Source organism: Cherax quadricarinatus, chromosome 100, assembly GCF_038502225.1.
Source record: "Cherax quadricarinatus isolate ZL_2023a chromosome 100, ASM3850222v1, whole genome shotgun sequence".
In the NCBI taxonomy this organism is placed as follows: domain Eukaryota; kingdom Metazoa; phylum Arthropoda; class Malacostraca; order Decapoda; family Parastacidae; genus Cherax; species Cherax quadricarinatus.
This window is the reverse complement of record NC_091391.1, coordinates 1,111,655-1,132,538: the sequence shown is the minus strand read 5'-3', so window position 1 is coordinate 1,132,538 and position 20,884 is coordinate 1,111,655. Positions and strand designations below refer to the sequence as shown.

Here is a 20,884-nt window from a genome sequence, read left to right as displayed (position 1 = left end):
AGCAACAAGGTGACACAACAACAAGGGGACACAGCAACAAGGGGACACAGCAATAAGGGGACACAACAACAAGGGGACACAGCAACAAGGGGACACAGCAACAAGAGGACACAACAACAAGGGGAAGCAACAAGGGGACACAACAACAAGGGGACACAGCAATAAGGGGACACAACAACAAGGGGACACAGCAATACGGTGACACAACAACAAGGAGACACACCAACAAGGGGACACAGCAATAAGGGGACACAACAACAAGGGGACAAAGCAACAAGGGGACACAACAGCAAGGGGACACAACAACAAGGGGACACAGCAACAAGGGGACACAGCAATAAGGGGACACAACAACAAGGGGACACAGCAACAAGGGGACACAACAACAAGGGGATACAACAAGGGGACACAGCAACAAGGGGACACAGCAACAAGAGGACACAACAACAAGGGGAAGCAAAAAGGGGACACAACAACAAGGGGACACAGCAATACGGTGACACAACAACAAGGGGACACAGCAACAAGGTGACACAACAACAAGGGGACACAGCAATACGGTGACACAACAACAAGGGGACACAACAATAAGGAGACACAACAACAAGGGGACACAGCAATACGGTGACACAACAACAAGGGGACACAGCAACAAGGTGACACAACAACAAGGTGACACAGCAACAAGGTGACACAGCAACAAGGGGACACAACAACAAGGTGACACAGCAACAAGGTGACACAGCAACAAGGGGACACAGCAACAAGGGGACACAACAACAAGGTGACACAGCAACAAGGTGACACAGCAACAAGGGGACACAGCAACAAGGGGACACAACAACAAGGTGACACAGCAACAAGGTGACACAGCAACAAGGGGACACAGCAACAAGGGGACACAACAACAAGGGGACACAGCAACAAGGTGACACAACAACAAGGGGACACAGCAACAAGGGGACACAGCAATAAGGGTACACAACAACAAGGGGGCACAGCAACAAGGGGACACAACAACAAGCGGACACAACAAGGGGACACAGCAACAAGGGGACACAGCAACAAGAGGACACAACAACAAGGGGAAGCAACAAGGGGACGCAACAACAAGGGGATACAGCAATAAGGGGACACAACAACAAGGGGACACAGCAATACGGTGACACAACAACAAGGGGACACAACAACAAGGGGACACAACAACAAGGGGACACAGCAATAAGGGGACACAACAACAAGGGAACACAACAACAAGGGGACACAGACACAAGGGGACACAGTAACAAGGGGACATAACAACAAGGGGACACACAAGGGGACACAGCAACAAGGGGACACAACAGCAAGGGGACACAACAACAAGGGGATACAACAACAAGGGGACACAGCAACAATAGGACACAGCAACAAGGGGACACAGCAACAAGAGGACACAACAACAAGTGGAAGCAAAAAGGGGACACAACAACAAGGGGACACAGCAATAAGGGGACACAACAACAAGGGGACACAGCAATACGGTGACACAACAACAAGGTGACACAGCAACAAGGTGACACAGCAACAAGGGGACACAGCAACAAGGTGACACAGCAATAAGGGGACACAGCAATAAGGGGACACAGCAACAAGGGGACACAGCAACAAGGTGACACAGCAACAAGGTGACACAACAACAAGGTGACACAGCAACAAGGTGACACAACAACAAGGTGACACAGCAACAAGGTGACACAACAACAAGGTGACACAACAACAAGGTGACACAGCAACAAGGTGACACAGCAACAAGGGGACACAGCAACAATAGGACACAGCAACAAGGGGACACAGCAACAATAGGACACAGCAACAAGGGGACACAGCAACAAGGGGGCACAGCAACAATAGGACACAGCAACAAGGGGACACAGCAACAAGGGGACACAGCAACAAGGGGACACAGCAACAAGGGGACACAGCAACAAGGGGACACAGCAACAATAGGACACAGCAACAAGGGGACACAGCAACAAGGGGACACAGCAACAAGGGGACACAGCAACAATAGGACACAGCAACAAGGGGACACAGCAACAAGGGGACACAGCAACAAGGGGACACAACAACAAGGGGACACAGCAACAAGGGGACACAGCAACAAGGGTACACAGCAACGAGGGGACACAGCAACAATAGGACACAGCAACAAGGGGACGCAGCAACAAGGGGACACAGCAACAAGGGGACACAGCAACAAGGGGACACAGCAACAAGGGGACACAACAACAAGGGGACACAACAACAAGGGGACACAGCAACAAGGATACACAGCAACAAGGGGACACAGCAACAAGGATACACAGCAACAAGGGGACACAGCAACAAGGGGACACAGCAACAATAGGACACAGCAACAAGGGGACACAGCAACAAGGGGACACAGCAACAAGGGGAGACAGCAACAAGGGGACACAGCAACAAGGGGACACAGCAATAAGAGGACACAGCAACAAGGGGACACAGCAACAAGGGGACACAGCAACAAGGGGACACAGCAACAAGGGAACACAGCAACAAGGGAACACAGCAAGAAGGTGACACAGCAAGAAGGTAACACAGCAACAAGGGGACACAGCAACAAGGGAACACAGCAACAAGGGGACACAACTTGAAGACTCAGGTGCGTCACAGGGATGTTAGGACGTATTTCTTCAGTCACAGAGTTGTCAGGAACAATCTGGAGAGTGATGCAGTGGAGGCAGGATCTATACATAGCTTTAAGAAGAGGCATGATAAAACTCATGGAGCAGGGAGAGAGTGGACCTAGCAAAGACCAGTGAAGAGGCTGGGCCAAGAGCTGTGAATCGACTCCCTGCAACCACACATAGGTAAATGTCTATTGACAAGTACCTTTGACACATGGTAATTAAGTAGAGAGAGAGAGAGAGAGAGAGAGAGAGAGAGAATATTCCGGTTAAAGCCAGTTCAACCAAGTCATGTTATGCATTAATAATATGAACTGCTGGCAGACTTCCATTACTCACCTATTTGTGGTTACAGGGGTCGAGTCACAGCTCCTGGCCGTTAAACATTGCCAGCAAGTGGATGGGTGACCCTGTGGATACATCCTGGCACTTAGCTAGGGCACTGCCTGGATAACCCATGAATATCCTAACCCAGACAAATATACCAGGAGCTGTAACTCGACCCCTGTAACCCCAAATAAGCGAGTATAATCTGGAAATATTTTTTAGAAATGTGAGAATTAGTGTCAGTTCTCTTTATGTTAATGGGGTTTGAGGCCTTTTAACTACTCTACGGTCATTAAGGTTGTAGATAATCTTATTAATAACACTCAAAACTATTTTAATCTTCAAAAAATGGCGATTTAATGTAGAGAAATAGATTTAATGGCGTAAATATATCCCAGATAGTCTTTAAAGTCGTAAGATTTAGCATATTGCAAGTCTGGAACCATTTGCCATTATTCGCTACAAATATTATTTTTAAATAACCTATAAAGACAAAATAAATAAATGAGCGCATTACTAAATTACATATAAATACATTAGAAGTGTCATAGATAAAATATAAACTAATATATGGCTTATTTAAAGTGAAATAAATAAGTGTGTGGCGAGAGCTGGCAATAATTATTCCTCAGCTGATATTTGTGTTGACAAAAGTCTGGAATGTTATTACGTGTTTAGTAGTGTTACTGGAAGGTCCAGGAACTGTAACCCAACCGCAGCAAGCTGGGTAACACGTGTTTAGTGTGTGGTGTGGTGTCACGTGACCAGACAGGTGTTATCAGTGGTGTTAGAAGCAGAAATAACACCAACATGTCAGAATCATCATCACTTGTCAGGAACGAGTCGTCAGGAGCTGACGTGATGCTGACACTTCTCCGTCAGAGCCTCAAGTCGTGTCAGACTCCGGGGGAAACCTATTTCGAGGCTTCCATGCCCCATATCTTCGTGGTTTTAGGGGCTTCCGGGGATCTAGCACGGAAAAAAATCTACCCGACCTTATGGTGGCTCTACCGGGATCGCTTAATACCCGAAAATACCCTATTTCTGGGGTATTCCAGGAGCTTGCTGACGGTGGGGCAGCTGGAGGAGAGATGTAATATGTATATGAAGGTGAAAGAAGGTGAAGAAGAACGATATAAGTCGTTTTGGAAGGTGAATTACTATATTCAGGGGTCGTACGAGACTCGGAGGGACTTCGAACTCATGGCTCAGGAGATGACTAAACTTGCCTCATTTAGAGCCAATCGTATTTTCTATCTGGCTCTACCGCCGTCGGTTTTTGACGTCGTGACGTCTAATTTGAAGGGATGTTGTATGGCCCCTCAGGGTTGGACGCGTGTCATTATAGAGAAGCCTTTCGGTAAGGATTCCGACTCGTCGGCTAAGTTGACCAGTCACTTATCTGGACTCTTCCTGGAGGAGGAAATATACAGGATTGACCATTATCTGGGCAAGGAAATGGTTCAGAACCTAATGACACTCAGGTTAGAACCCATGGAACCCATGGATTTTAATGTTCTTGTGTGTGTGTCCTTTATATCCGGTGGATTTTTAACAGGATTCGAGGCTTCACACTATCAGAGTACACAGTGTGTAGGTTCGAGTCCTGCTGTGGGTTGATATGTATATAATGTATCATGGGGGGACAAGGGGGGTGTATAGAGAGAAAGATTGTGGTCAGAAGGGTTCGAAACCACGTCAGGGAGGCTGGCAACGTCCCCCAGAAACATGGCTGTTAAATAAGGCTGCCCAGGTGTTGAAGCATCTGTGGCTAAGTGGTCTAAAGTGTCACTTGGGGGACCTTGCCAGCCTCCCTGACGTGGCTTTGAATCCGGCTTTACCTTTGATATACCTTTAAAGAATTTCGAGTTTCTCTAGTCTCTGAGCCCGGCCATGGGCCAGGCTCGTCTGGTGCAAACTGCTATCTCTCTCACTATATATATGTGTGTGTACTCACCTATTTATGCTTGAAGGGCTCGAGTCACAGCTGTATGTAAGGCTTATAATATTTTATTCTCTGCTTCCTGTGTATAATTTACCCGTAGTTACGGACATATTTTTGCCTTTGATATACCTTTGATGAGTTTCGAGAGCCTCACTACTCTCGAAGCCCGGTCATGGGCCAGGCTCGTCTGGTGCTGGATAGAGATATCTTCATAAATATTCCAGACTCATGGTATTTCCAGTGATATTAACTCTATATATGACATGCTAAACCCATATGGGTCATTCAGCACAAGGCATAGAGAAGGCTCGAACCTCCGTCCTGTAACACTGCTAGAAGGAATAACAGGTGAAGACCTGTTTGTGTGCTCTCTCTGAATCTGAACCAGGATGCCCTCTCTTGAGCAACTTTACCAGCAGCTGAGAGAAGAGCTCAGAGTTGCTAAGATGGAGATACGGCGATTAACAGAGGAGAACAAGAGGATTCGTAGTAATCCTCCTGTTGTGAGTCCCCAGGTTAAGAGGGGAGCTTGGTCAGTGGCCGGGCAACGTGGAACCAAGCTGAAGATCAAGAAAACGGTTGGAGAGGCAGAAACAATGAGAAACCAGAAGACTACCGTGGAAACTTCCAACTCATTCTCGGTGCTACCTGACGAATGTGAGTGTTCTACTGGGAATGCCACAACGAGCACCAAAGAAGCATTGGCAGACGTGAGTGAGACATCCCTAGAAACCCCAACGAAGACCATTGAGAACGTCTTGACGAATTCTACAAGTGGTGTAATGTTACCTGGCGAATGTGAGTCGACTACTCGGAGCATCACGACGGACGACGCCAAGGAAGGTAAAAACATTGTTGTTGTTGGGGATAGCCAGATTAGGTACATGGATAGGGCATTCTGCTTGAAGGATAGGAGTAGGAGGCAGAGAGTGTGTTTTCCTGGGGCTGGGATGAAGGATATTGTTAGCCGTCTGGATGACATCATGAGAGGTAATGGGAGCAATCCTATTATCTGTCTCAGTGCTGGAGGCAACGATGTTGGCAGACGTAGGAGTGAGGACCTGATTAGCAGGTATAGGTCAGCAATAGAGATAATTAGGAGGAAGGGTGGGAAACCTGTCATATGTGGCATTTTGCCAAGGAGAGGAGTTGGAAATGAATGGTTGTCCAGAGCAATTGGTGTCAATTGCTGGCTGGACAAATACTGTAAGGAAAATGCAGTAACATTCATTGACAACTGGGACCTCTTCTATGGCAGAAATGACATGTATGCCAGGGACGGGGTTCACTTATCTAGGTGTGGGGTGGTAGCACTGGCAACTGCAGTGGAGGGAGCTGTTAGGTCTTTAAACTAGGAATAGTTAGTGGTATGGGTTTTTACGGGAAAACTGTGAAGTCGCAGGGTAGTAATATGAGTACTAGGAGAACTAGTAATAGGCAAAATGAGGTGGATATTGGAAAGCCAGTGGCACTAATTGACAAGGACAGTAATAGGTTTAGTGGAAAAACAGAAAGGAGCAGGAAGGGTAAAGAGAGAGTAGGGTCTTTAAATATTTATTACACAAATAGTCGCAGTGCTAGGAATAAGATGGACGAGTTGAGACTAGTTGCTAGTGCAGGTAACATAGATGTATTTGCCATTACTGAGACGTGGTTTAATTCAAAAAGTCGGGACATGCCTGCAGAATGTCACATCCAGGGTTTTAAATTGTTCCAAGTAGATAGAAGTGTCGGAAAGGGGGGTGGGGTGGCATTGTATGTCCGAGATCGTTTGAACTGTTGCATAAAAACGGGTATTAAGTCTGAAGTAACACATACAGAGTCTGTTTGGATAGAATTTTCAGAGGGGCATGAAAAATTAATTTTAGGTGGGATATACCGTCCCCCAAATTTAGATAGGGACCAGGGGAGACTACTATGGGAGGAAATTGTTAGGGCCACAAGGCACGATCATGTAGTAATTCTAGGAGACTTTAACTTTAGTCATATTGATTGGAATTTCTTGACTGGGAATTTAGAATCATACGACTTCTTAGAAGTAGTTCAGGATTGTTTTTTGAAACAGTTTGTGACAGAACCTACAAGGGGTAATAACCTGCTTGACTTAGTTCTGGCAAACAACGAATCCCTTGTTAATAATTTAGAAGTTTCAGAGGAACTGGGTGCTAGCGACCACAAATCAATTACATTTAGCATTGAATGGAAGTATGATAGTAGCGATAACTCAGTAACAGTCCCAGATTTTCGCTTAGCAGATTACGATGGGCTTAGAGAACACTTATCATCTGTTGACTGGGGTAACGAAGAGAGCTATCAATATGACAGTTTTCTGAACACAATACATGCTGCTCAGAGAACGTTTATCCCTTACAAACATATTAGATCAAATAGAAATGACCCAAAATGGATGAATAATAGGCTGAAGTATCTAATAGGGCACAAGAAAGGAATTTATAGGCGTATCAAAAGAGGCGAGGGTCATCTTATGAATCAGTATATTGACATTAAGAGGGACATTAAAAAGGGGATAAGAAAAGCTAAAAGGGACTATGAAATTAAAGTTGCTAGGGATTCTAAAACTAACCCAAAAAGTTTTTTCCAGGTATATAGAACAAAAGTTAGAGATAAGATAGGTCCCCTTAAAAATAACTATGGGCACCTTACTGACAATGAGAATGAAATGTGCTTGATTTTAAATAATTATTTTCTCTCGGTTTTTACACAGGAAGACACTAATAATATTCCTGTAATTAATTTTTATAGTGGATCAGAAGAAGATAAATTATGTAACATCACAGTCACTAGTGAGATGGTTGTGAAGCAGATAGACAGACTGAAGCAAAATAAGTCACCGGGTCCTGATGAGGTTTTTTCAAGGGTTCTTAAGGAATGCAAAATGGAAGTCTGTGAACCATTAACTAATATTTTTAATTTATCTCTTCAAACAGGTGTAGTGTCTGATATGTGGAAGATGGCTAATGTAATTCCTATTTTTAAAACAGGGGACAAGTCGTTACCGTCAAATTACCGCCCAATAAGCCTGACCTCAATTGTAGGCAAATTACTAGAGTCAATTATAGCTGAGATTATAAGAAGCCATCTCGATAAGCATAGCTTGATTAATGATACTCAGCATGGATTCACAAGAGGCCGGTCTTGTCTAACTAATTTATTAACTTTCTTCAGTAAAGCTTTTGAGGCTGTTGACCACGATAAAGAATTTGATATTATTTACTTAGATTTTAGTAAGGCTTTTGATAGAGTTCCGCACCATAGACTGTTAAAGAAAGTAGCAGCTCATGGCATTGGGGGAAGGGTGCTCTCGTGGATCGAATCATGGCTCACAGACAGGAAGCAGAGAGTGTCCATAAATGGGGTTAAATCCGAGTGGGGATCAGTAACAAGTGGCGTTCCACAGGGATCAGTCTTGGGCCCGTTGTTGTTTATAATATATATCAATGATCTTGATGAAGGAATTACTAGTGATATGAGCAAATTCGCCGACGACACGAAGATAGGTAGGATAATTGATTCAAACGTAGATGTTAGGGAACTTCAGAAAGATTTAGACAAACTCTATTCTTGGTCAGAAAAGTGGCAGATGCAGTTCAATGTAGATAAATGCAAGGTTCTGAAGCTCGGGAGTGTCCATAACCCTAGCACTTATAAGTTAAATAATGTAGAACTTAGCCATACAGATTGCGAAAAGGACTCCCCTCAAGGAAGGTTCCTTGATGTTGGTGAGGGGCTCTTGATTTAGGGAATTGGATCTGTGCTCCAGTTCCCCGAATTAAGCCTGAATGCCTTCCACATCCCCCCCCCCAGGCGCTGTATAATCCTCCGGGTTTAGCGCTTCCCCCTTGATTATAATAATAATAATGCGAAAAGGACTTGGGGGTTATGGTGAGCAGCAACCTTAAACCAAGACAGCAATGCCTAAGCGTACATAATAAGGCAAATAGATTACTGGGATTTATATCAAGAAGTGTAAGCAACAGAAGTCCAGAGGTCATACTGCAGCTTTATACATCATTAGTAAGGCCTCACCTAGATTATGCAGCTCAATTCTGGTCTCCATAGTACAGAATGGACATAAATTCGTTAGAAAACATTCAGCATAGGATGACTAAATTAATACATAGCATTAGAAATCTTCCTTATGAAGAAAGATTGAAGACTCTTAAGTTACATTCACTTGTTAGACGAAGAATGAGGGGAGACCTGATCGAAGTGTATAAGTGGAAGATAGGTATTAATAAAGGGGATATTAACAAGGTCTTGAGGATATCTCTCCATGAGAGAACCCGCAGTAATGGATTTAAATTAGATAAGTTTAGATTTAGAAAGGACATAGGAAAGTATTGGTTTGGAAATAGGGTAGTGAGTGGAACAGTCTACCTAGTTGGGTTATTGAGGCTAGGACTTTGGGTAGTTTCAAATTTAGGTTGGATAAGTACATGAGTGGGAGGGGTTGGATTTGAGAGGGACTTGCACATCAGAGCTTATTTCTTGAGTAGCATTGAAAATTGGGTTGGTCAAATGTTTGTTAGTGGGATGAATTGTAAAGGACCTGCCTAGTATGGGCCAACAGGCCTGCTGCAGTGTTCCTCCTTTCTTATGTTCTTATGTTAACTAAGTGTATCCAGGTATACACAGATACATAGATGATTATACATAGTATATATGTATAGACAACCAGTGTCCTTTGTCAGTTTGTATCACGTACGTTACCTGTCATGCCACGGACTTCAAACACTGTCACAACACCAGACTTAAAACTGTTTGACGCCCTTATATATGGGTGTAGTTAGTTACGTACGTAGTTAGCCACGTACTGGGCGGTTATAATAATAATCTATTTTACTTCAAGTACATGTACAAGGTATACAAGTACATGTACAAGGTAAACAAGTACATGTACATTACCCAAGACTCTATAACTCCACCCGGTAGATCATCAGATGCAGCATTCTCCACCTGACCTCAACATTCTGAACATGACTATAAATACTCTCGTACCTTCCAACCCCAGGTAGATCCGTGTGTGACTTGAAAAAGCCAACTGTGTGGGTGAAACGTTGTCAATAAAGGATCACATTATACTGCATTTGTGTTTATATTTCCAAGATTGGTCCTACACAGATGACAGCAAGGAAATGAGTGAGCTACTCAAGTCCCAATATGACTCAGTTTTTAGCAAGCCGCTAACCAGACTGAGAGTCGAAGATCAAAATTAATTTTTTTATGAGAGAGCCACAAAATTTGATTAACACAAGCCTATCCGATGTTATCCTGACGCCAAATGACTTCGAACAGGCGATAAATGACATGCCCATGCACTCTGCCCCAGGGCCAGACTCATGGAACTCTGTGTTCATCAAGAACTGCAAGAAGCCCCTATCACGAGCCTTTTCCATCCTATGGAGAGGGAGCATGGACACGGGGGTCGTCCCACAGTTACTAAAAACAACAGACATAGCCCCACTCCACAAAGGGGGCAGTAAAGCAACAGCAAAGAACTACAGACCAATAGCACTAACATCCCATATCATAAAAATCTTTGAAAGGGTCCTAAGAAGCAAGATCACCACCCATCTAGAAACCCATCAGTTACACAACCCAGGGCAACATGGGTTTAGAACAGGTCGCTCCTGTCTGTCTCAACTATTGGATCACTACGACAAGGTCCTAAATGCACTAGAAGACAAAAAGAATGCAGATGTAATATATACAGACTTTGCAAAAGCCTTCGACAAGTGTGACCATGGCGTAATAGCGCACAAAATGCGTGCTAAAGGAATAACAGGAAAAGTCGGTCGATGGATCTATAATTTCCTCACTAACAGAACACAGAGAGTAGTCGTCAACAGAGTAAAGTCCGAGGCAGCTACGGTGAAAAGCTCTGTTCCACAAGGCACAGTACTCGCTCCCATCTTGTTACTCATCCTCATATCCGACATAGACAAGGATGTCAGCCACAGCACCGTGTCTTCCTTTGCAGATGACACCCGAATCTGCATGACAGTGTCTTCCATTGCAGACACTGCAAGGCTCCAGGCGGACATCAACCAAATCTTTCAGTGGGCTGCAGAAAACAATATGAAGTTCAACGATGAGAAATTTCAATTACTCAGATATGGTAAACATGAGGAAATTAAATCTTCATCAGAGTACAAAACAAATTCTGGCCACAAAATAGAGCGAAACACCAACGTCAAAGACCTGGGAGTGATTATGTCGGAGGATCTCACCTTCAAGGACCATAACATTGTATCAATCGCATCTGCTAGAAAAATGACAGGATGGATAATGAGAACCTTCAAAACTAGGGAGGCCAAGCCCATGATGACACTCTTCAGGTCACCTGTTCTATCTAGGCTGGAATATTGCTGCACACTAACAGCACCTTTCAAGGCAGGTGAAATTGCCGACCTAGAAAATGTACAGAGAACTTTCACGGCGCGCATAACGGAGATAAAACACCTCAATTACTGGGAGCGCTTGAGGTTCCTAAACCTGTATTCCCTGGAACGCAGGCGGGAGAGATACATGATTATATACACCTGGAAAATCCTAGAGGGACTAGTACCGAACTTGCACACGAAAATCACTCACTACGAAAGCAAAAGACTTGGCAGACGATGCAACATCCCCCCAATGAAAAGCAGGGGTGTCACTAGCACGTTAAGAGACAACACAATAAGTGTCAGGGGCCCGAGACTGTTCAACTGCCTCCCAGCATACATAAGGGGGATTACCAACAGACCCCTGGCAGTCTTCAAGCTGGCACTGGATAAGCACCTAAAGTCAGTTCCTGACCAGCCGGGCTGTGGCTCGTACGTTGGTTTGCGTGCAGCCAGCAGCAACAGCCTGGTTGATCGGGCTCTGATCCACCAGGAGGCCTGGTCACAGACCGGGCCGCGGGGGCGTTGACCCCCGGAACTCTCTCCAGGTAAACTCCAGGTATCAACAGGTCAGTGAAGACTTCCCACAAGCCCCGCCGGATGTGGGAGGTGTACCAGTATCATGACCGAGCCTAAATTAAAACTCTTCCCTCAGCTGTAAGATCACTTGCTACACAGTCTTGCCTCACTCCTGCATGTAATGGCTCTTTTGTAAAGTAATTCCTGACCACCATCTACACAATATCAACATAAACAGAAGTAATATTGAAAGTTAGGGATTTTACAACGAACCGGACGTGTCCCACTTAGGCAGGGTGACCTAAAAAGAAAAAACTTTCGTTTATCTTTAAAAATTTATTAATTATACAGGAAAAGGGGTTGCTATCCCCTTGGTCTGATGTGACTGATTGCTAGTCTGATGTGGCTGATTGCCAGTCTGATGTGACTGATTGCCAGTCTGATGTGACTGATTGCCAATCTGATGTGGCTGATTGCTAGTCTGATGTGACTGATTGCCAGTCTGATGTGGCTGATTGCCAGTCTGATGTGGCTGATTGCCAGTCTGATGTGGCTGATTGCTAGTCTGATGTAACTGATTGCCAGTCTGATGTGACTGATTGCCAGTCTGATGTGGCTGATTGCCAGTCTGATGTGGCTGATTGCTAGTCTGATGTGACTGATTGCCAGTCTGATGTGACTGATTGCCAGTCTGATGTGACTGATTGCCAGTCTGATGTGACTGATTGCCACTCTGATGTGACTGTCAGTCTGATGTGACTGATTGTCAGTCTGATGTGACTGATTGCCAGTCTGATGTGACTGATTGCCAGTCTGATGTGACTGATTGCCAGTCTGATGTGGCTGATTGCCAGTCTGATGTGACTGATTGCCAGTCTGATGTGACTGATTGCCAGTCTGATGTGACTGATTGCCAGTCTGATGTGACTGATTGCCACTCTGATGTGGCTGATTGCCAGTCTGATGTGACTGATTGCCAGTCTGATGTGACTGATTGCCAGTCTGATGTGACTAATTGCCAGTCTGATGTGACTGATTGCCAGTCTGATGTGGCTGATTGCCAGTCTGATGTGACTGATTGTCAGTCTGATGTGACTGATTGCCAGTCTGATGTGGCTGATTGCCAGTCTGATGTGGCTGATTGCCAGTCTGATGTGACTGACTGCCAGTCTGATGTGACTGATTGCCAGTCTGATGTGACTGATCGCCAGTCTGATATGACTGATTGCCAGTCTGATGTGACTGATTGCCAGTCTGATGTGACTGATTGTCAGTCTGATGTGACTGATTGCCAGTCTGATGTGACTGATTGCCAGTCTGATACGACTGATTGCCAGTCTGATGTGACTGATTGCCAGTCTGATGTGACTGATTGCTAGTCTGATGTGACTGAGTGCCAGTCTGATGTGGCTGATTGCCAGTCTGATGTGACTGATTGCCAGTCTGATGTGACTGATTGCCAGTCTGATGTGGCTGATTGCCAGTCTGATGTGGCTGATTGCCAGTCTGATGTGGCTGATTGCCAGTCTGATGTGGCTGATTGCCAGTCTGATGTGGCTGATTGCCAGTCTGATGTGACTGATTGCCAGTCTGATGTGACTGATTGCCAGTCTATGTGGCTGATTGCCAGTCTGATGTGGCTGATTGCCAGTCTGATGTAACTGATTGCCAGTCTGATGTGACTGATTGCCAGTCTGATGCGGCTGATTGCCAGTCTGATGTGGCTGATTGCCAGTCTGATGTAACTGATTGCCAGTCTGATGTGACTGATTGCCAGTCTGATGTAACTGATTGCCAGTCTGATGTGACTGATTGCCAGTCTGATGTGACTGATTGCCAGTCTGATGTAACTGATTGCCAGTCTGATGTGACTGATTGCCAGTCTGATGTGACTGATTGCCAGTCTGATGTGACTGCCAGTCTGATGTGGCTGATTGCCAGTCTCATGTGACTGATTGCCAGTCTGATGTGACTGATTGCCAGTCTGATGTAACTGATTGCCAGTCTCATGTGACTGATTGCCAGTCTCATGTGGCTGATTGCCAGTCTCATGTGACTGATTGCCAGTCTGACGTGACTGATTGCCAGTTTGATGTGACTGATTGCCAGTCTGATGTGACTGATTGCCAGTCTGATGTGACTGATTGCCAGTCTGATGTAACTGATTGCCAGTCTGATGTGACTGATTGCCAGTCTGATGTAACTGATTGCCAGTCTCATGTGACTGATTGCCAGTCTCATGTGGCTGATTGCCAGTCTCATGTGACTGATTGCCAGTCTGACGTGACTGATTGCCAGTTTGATGTGACTGATTGCCAGTCTGATGTGACTGATTGCCAGTCTGATGTGACTGATTGCCAGTCTGATGTAACTGATTGCCAGTCTGATGTGACTGATTGCCAGTCTGATGTAACTGATTGCCAGTCTGATGTGACTGATTGCCAGTCTGATGTGACTGCCAGTCTGATGTGGCTGATTGCCAGTCTCATGTGACTGATTGCCAGTCTGATGTGACTGATTGCCAGTTTGATGTGACTGATTGCTAGTCTGATGTGACTGATTGCCAGTCTGATGTGACTGATTGCCAGTCTGATGTGACTGATTGCCAGTCTGATGTAACTGATTGCCAGTCTGATGTGACTGATTGCCAGTCTGATGTAACTGATTGCCAGTCTGATGTGACTGATTGCCAGTCTGATGTAACTGATTGCCACATCAGTCACATCAGACTGGCAATCAGTTACAACAGACTGGCTGCCAGTTACATCAGACTGGCAATCAGTCACATCAACACCTAGAACACCTAGCATGGCTAGGTATTACAGAGGGTGCCACTAGAACACCAACATGGCTAGGTATTACAGAGTGTACCACTAGAACACCTAGCATGGCTAGGTATTACAGAGGGTGCCACTAGAACACCTAGCATGGCTAGGCATTACAGAGGGTGCCACTAGAACACCTAGCATGGCTAGGTATTACAGAGTGTACCACTAGAACACCTAGCATGGCTAGGTATTACAGAGTGTACCACTAGAACACCTAGCATGGCTAGGTATTACAGAGGGTGCCACTAGAACACCTAGCATGGCTAGGTATTACAGAGTGTACCACTAGAACACCTAGCATGGCTAGGTATTACAGAGGGTGCCACTAGAACACCTAGCATGGCTAGGTATTACAGAGGGTGCCACTAGAACACCTAGCATGGCTAGGTATTACAGAGTGTACCACTAGAACACCTAGCATGGCTAGGTATTACAGAGGGTGCCACTAGAACACCTAGCATGGCTAGGTATTACAGAGTGTACCACTAGAACACCTAGCATGGCTAGGTATTACAGAGGGTGCCACTAGAACACCTAGCATGGCTAGGTATTACAGAGGGTGCCACTAGAACACCTAGCATGGCTAGGCATTTCGGGCAGACTTAGTTTCCTTTGACATACATTGAATTTTTGTAAAGGTTTAGTCGGACACTGGGAATGTCGTAGAGATGTTTGTGTCTGGTGTTATGCCTGTGGGTTCTGTCACAACTATCAAGAAAGCGTTTTAGGTCAAGGTTGATATTGGAGTTTAAGGTCCTGTAGATGTAGATTGCACAGTAGTAAGTGTGGATGTACTGGACTGGGAGTAAGTTTAGGTCTATGAAGAGTGGGGGGGGGGGTGTTGCCAGGGATGGGATTTAGTGATTATTCTTACTGCAGCTTTTTGTTGGGTTATTATTGACTTTAGGTGTGTTGCTGCAGTTGATCCCCAAGCTCAAATAGTATAGGTGAGGTATGGATAAATAAGTGAGTGGTATAGTGTGAAAAGGGCATTTTGTGGCACGTAGTATCGTATCTTGGAGAGGATCCCAACCGTTTTGGATACATAATGTATTGATGTGAGAGATATGGGAGGAAGCGTAAAAATGGAACCATTGAAAAGCAGGGGCACATTGAGAGAGTACTGTCAGTTGTAAGCCAGCGGAAGGCGTCGGTCAGATGACCAACGCTCCAAAGGCAGGTCATCTGACTAAGACCTGCTTCAGGAAACACTTGTCCTGTTTCCTGACAAACCTTACCTAACCTAACCTAACCTAACCTAACCTAACCTAACCTACTGTCAGCATCCCTGGTTCAGGACTATTCACTCTGGTATCATTAGATATAAGTATTTTTTAAACAAATGCAAAAATATTTTAGAGGAAACATGTACAATATCCGTGTGGAAGTGCCAGATCAACCAGGTTGTGATAGTTATACTAGAAGTTTGGTTATGCAGAAAGTTAAATAACACTTTCTAGACTTAATCCAGTCATTGAAGAGAAAGTTGAGCTACAGTTCCAGGACATACTACTGTTGCAGCTTAGCCACAAGGCTGTAAATGGCTGGTCATGGTCTGTGTGTATCTTGGCTGGTGCAGCTCTCAGCCACAAGGTGAATAGTGCATTCTGGCTTGCCACTGTATTCAAGGCCACACTCCTTACGGGTTTAGCGTGTTTTGACTGCTATTGTAGTGTTTAATGTAAAGGCCACAGGTTGTTCATTATAAGTTTTCCAGTACGTTGACACTGAAGGAACAGGAATTACATCTCTCTCTTGTTGTGTTGGTGATGCTGGGGGTTTAATGGAACAGGAACTGCATCCCTCCACTTGTGTTGGTGATGCTGGGGGTTTAATGGAACAGGAACTGCATCCCTCCACTTGTGTTGGTGATGCTGGGGGTTTAATGGAACAGGAACTGCATCCCTCCACTTGTGTTGGTGATGCTGGGGGTTTGAAGGAACAGGAACTGCATCCCTCCACTTGTGTTGGTGATGCTGGGGGTTTGAAGGAACAGGAACTGCATCCCTCCACTTGTGTTGGTGATGCTGGGGGTTTGAAGGAACAGGAACTGCATCCCTCCACTTGTGTTGGTGATGCTGGGGGTTTGAAGGAACAGGAACTGCATCCCTCCACTTGTGTTGGTGATGCTGGGGGTTTGAAGGAACAGGAACTGCATCCCACCACTTGTGTTGGTGATGCTGGGGGTTTGAAGGAACAGGAACTGCATCCCTCCACTTGCGTTGGTGATGCTGGGGGTTTGAAGGAACAGGAACTGCATCCCTCCACTTGTGTTGGTGATGCTGGGGGTTTGAAGGAACAGGAACTGCATCCCTCCACTTGTGTTGGTGATGCTGGGGGTTTGAAGGAACAGGAACTGCATCCCACCACTTGTGTTGGTGATGCTGGGGGTTTGAAGGAACAGGAACTGCATCCCTCCACTTGTGTTGGTGATGCTGGGGGTTTGAAGGAACAGGAACTGCATCCCTCCACTTGTGTTGGTGATGCTGGGGGTTTGAAGGAACAGGAACTGCATCCCTCCACTTGTGTTGGTGATGCTGGGGGTTTGAAGGAACAGGAACTGCATCCCTCCACTTGTGTTGGTGATGCTGGGGGTTTGAAGGAACAGGAACTGCATCCCACCACTTGTGTTGGTGATGCTGGGGGTTTGAAGGAACAGGAACTGCATCCCTCCACTTGTGTTGGTGATGCTGGGGGTTTGAAGGAACAGGAACTGCATCCCTCCATTTGTGTTGGTGATGCTGGGGGTTTGAAGGAACAGGAACTGCATCCCTCCACTTGTGTTGGTGATGCTGGGGGTTTGAAGGAACAGGAACTGCATCCCACCACTTGTGTTGGTGATGCTGGGGGTTTGAAGGAACAGGAACTGCATCCCTCCACTTGTGTTGGTGATGCTGGGGGTTTGAAGGAACAGGAACTGCATCCCTCCACTTGTGTTGGTGATGCTGGGGGTTTGAAGGAACAGGAACTGCATCCCTCCACTTGTGTTGGTGATGCTGGGGGTTTGAAGGAACAGGAACTGCATCCCTCCACTTGTGTTGGTGATGCTGGGGGTTTAAAGGAACAGGAACTGCATCCCACCACTTGTGTTGCTGATCCTGGGGGTTTGAAGGAACAGGAACTGCATCCCTCCACTTGTGTTGGTGATGCTGGGGGTTTGAAGGAACAGGAACTGCATCCCTCCACTTGTGTTGGTGATGCTGGGGGTTTGAAGGAACAGGAACTGCATCCCTCCACTTGTGTTGGTGATGCTGGGGGTTTGAAGGAACAGAAACTACATCCCTCCACTTGTGTTGGTGATGCTGGGGGTTTGAAGGAACAGGAACTGCATCCCACCACTTGTGTTGGTGATGCTGGGGGTTTGAAGGAACAGGAACTGCATCCCTCCACTTGTGTTGGTGATGCTGGGGGTTTGAAGGAACAGGAACTGCATCCCACCACTTGTGTTGGTGATGCTGGGGGTTTGAAGGAACAGGAACTGCATCCCTCCACTTGTGTTGGTGATGCTGGGGGTTTGAAGGAACAGGAACTGCATCCCTCCACTTGTGTTGGTGATGCTGGGAGTTTGAAGGAACAGGAACTGCATCCCTCCACTTGTGTTGGTGATGCTGGGGGTTTAAAGGAACAGGAACTGCATCCCTCCACTTGTGTTGGTGATGCTGGGGGTTTGAAGGAACAGGAACTGCATCCCACCACTTGTGTTGGTGATGCTGGGGGTTTGAAGGAACAGGAACTGCATCCCTCCACTTGTGTTGGTGATGCTGGGGGTTTGAAGGAACAGGAACTGCATCCCACCACTTGTGTTGGTGATGCTGGGGGTTTGAAGGAACAGGAACTGCATCCCTCCACTTGTGTTGCTGATAGTGGGAGTGTCGACACAAAAACTTGCAGGTGACGTCGTAGACTGTGATGTCTACAGATTTCACCAGACAAAGACTATCTTAGATATTACTGTTGTATCCAACACAACGTTGAGTGCGATGTTTATACACCGTGCCACTGGTTCGATCCCCTCTTAAGTTTAGCTTAAATATAATTAACAGTCGTTTATCATAGCAATATATATGGAAATAAGCACTGCTGTTTTTGATACCACTTTAGTTTACTAGTTTCTGAACAATATTAATCCATAATGAGACATTCTGTATAATACATATAAGAGACGAATTTTCAGATTACTAGATGCTCATATTAAATTATTAATCCGTGCTAATATATGTAACATCACTGACCGTGTTACACGGGTAGTGTGGGCAGCTGCACTGTTACACGGGTAATGTGGGCAGCTGCACTGTTACACGGGTAATGTGGGCAGCTGCACTGTTACACGGGTAATGTGGGCAGCTGCACTGTTACACGGGTAATGTGGACAGCTGCACTGTTACACGGGTAATGTGGGCAGCTGCACTGTTACACGGGTAATGTGGACAGCTGCACTGTTACACGGGTAATGTGGGCAGCTGCACTGTTACACGGGTAATGTGGGCAGCTGCACTGTTACACGGGTAATGTGGGCAGCTGCACTGTTACACGGGTAATGTGGGCAGCTGCACTGTTACACGGGTAATGTGGGCAGCTGCACTGTTACACGGGTAATGTGGACAGCTGCACTGTTACACGGGTAATGTGGGCAGCTGCACTGACTGTGTTACACGGGTAATGTGGGCAGCTGCACTGTTACACGGGTAATGTGGGCAGCTGCACTGTTACACGGGTAATGTGGGCAGCTGCACTGACTGTGTTACACGGGTAATGTGGGCAGCTGCACTGTTACACGGGTAATGTGGGCAGCTGCACTATTACACGGGTAATGTGGGCAGCTGCACTGTTACACGGGTAATGTGGACAGCTGCACTGTTACACGGGTAATGTGGGCAGCTGCACTGTTACTCGGGTAATGTGGGCAGCTGCACTGACCGTGTTACACGGGTAATGTGGACAGCTGCACTGTTACACGGGTAATGTGGGCAGCTGCACTGTTACACGGGTAATGTGGACAGCTGCACTGTTACACGGGTAATGTGGGCAGCTGCACTGTTACACGGGTAATGTGGGCAGCTGCACTGTTACACGGGTAATGTGGGCAGCTGCACTGACTGTGTTACACGGGTAATGTGGACAGCTGCACTGTTACACGGGTAATGTGGGCAGCTGCACTGTTACACGGGTAATGTGGGCAGCTGCACTGTTACACGGGTAATGTGGGCAGCTGCACTGTTACACGGGTAATGTGGACAGCTGCACTGTTACACGGGTAATGTGGGCAGCTGCACTGTTACACGGGTAATGTGGGCAGCTGCACTGTTACACGGGTAATGTGGGCAGCTGCACTGTTACACGGGTAATGTGGACAGCTGCACTGTTACACGGGTAATGTGGGCAGCTGCACTGTTACACGGGTAATGTGGGCAGCTGCACTGTTACACGGGTAATGTGGACAGCTGCACTGTTACACGGGTAATGTGGACAGCTGCACTGTTACACGGGTAATGTGGACAGCTGCACTGTTACACGGGTAATGTGGACAGCTGCACTGTTACACGGGTAATGTGGGCAGCTGCACTGTTACACGGGTAATGTGGGGAGCTGCACTGTTACACGGGTAATGTGGGCAGCTGCACTGTTACACGGGTAATGTGGGCAGCTGCACTGTTACACGGGTAATGTGGGCAGCTGCACTGTTACACGGGTAATGTGGGCAGCTGCACTGTTACACGGGTAATGTGGGCAGCTGCACTGTTACACGGGTAATGTGGGCAGCTGCACTGTTACACGGGTAATTCTGACAGTGTTGTAGAGCATGTGTGGGCAGATGTTTGCTCTTAGATCAATTGGTCAACACAGTAGACTAGTTGACATTTACAAGGCAGTTTGTGGCTGCAGTTCGTGGCTACACAATATATTTGAAGGTGGTTGGTTGGTTGGTTAATGGGTTTAAAGTCTATCTACTACACCAGGGTCATTAAGACTGGTTGGTTGGTTAATGGGGTTTAAAGTCTATCTACTGCACCAGGGTCATTAAGACTGGTTGGTTGGTTAATGGGTTTAAAGTCTATCTACTACACCAGGGTCATTAAGACTGGTTGGTTGGTTAATGGGGTTTAAAGTCTATCTACTACACCAGGGTCATTAAGACTGGTTGGTTGGTTAATGGGGTTTAAAGTCTATCTA

At 46.2% G+C, this 20,884-nt stretch overlaps 1 protein-coding gene across 2 annotated transcripts in view; it reads left to right on the top strand.

Annotated features, from left to right (window-relative positions):
• The first annotated feature begins 3,690 nt into the window (after nucleotides 1-3,690).
• Nucleotides 3,691-20,884, top strand: part of Zw (glucose-6-phosphate 1-dehydrogenase Zw) — an 87,573-nt gene continuing 70,379 nt past the window's right edge. For both annotated transcript variants that reach the window (XM_070079558.1, XM_070079557.1), the window contains exon 1: nucleotides 3,691-4,501. In XM_070079558.1, the coding sequence (XP_069935659.1) occupies nucleotides 3,828-4,501 (674 nt within the window). In that variant the 5' untranslated portion in view covers nucleotides 3,691-3,827. The remainder of the gene's footprint in view (nucleotides 4,502-20,884) is intronic.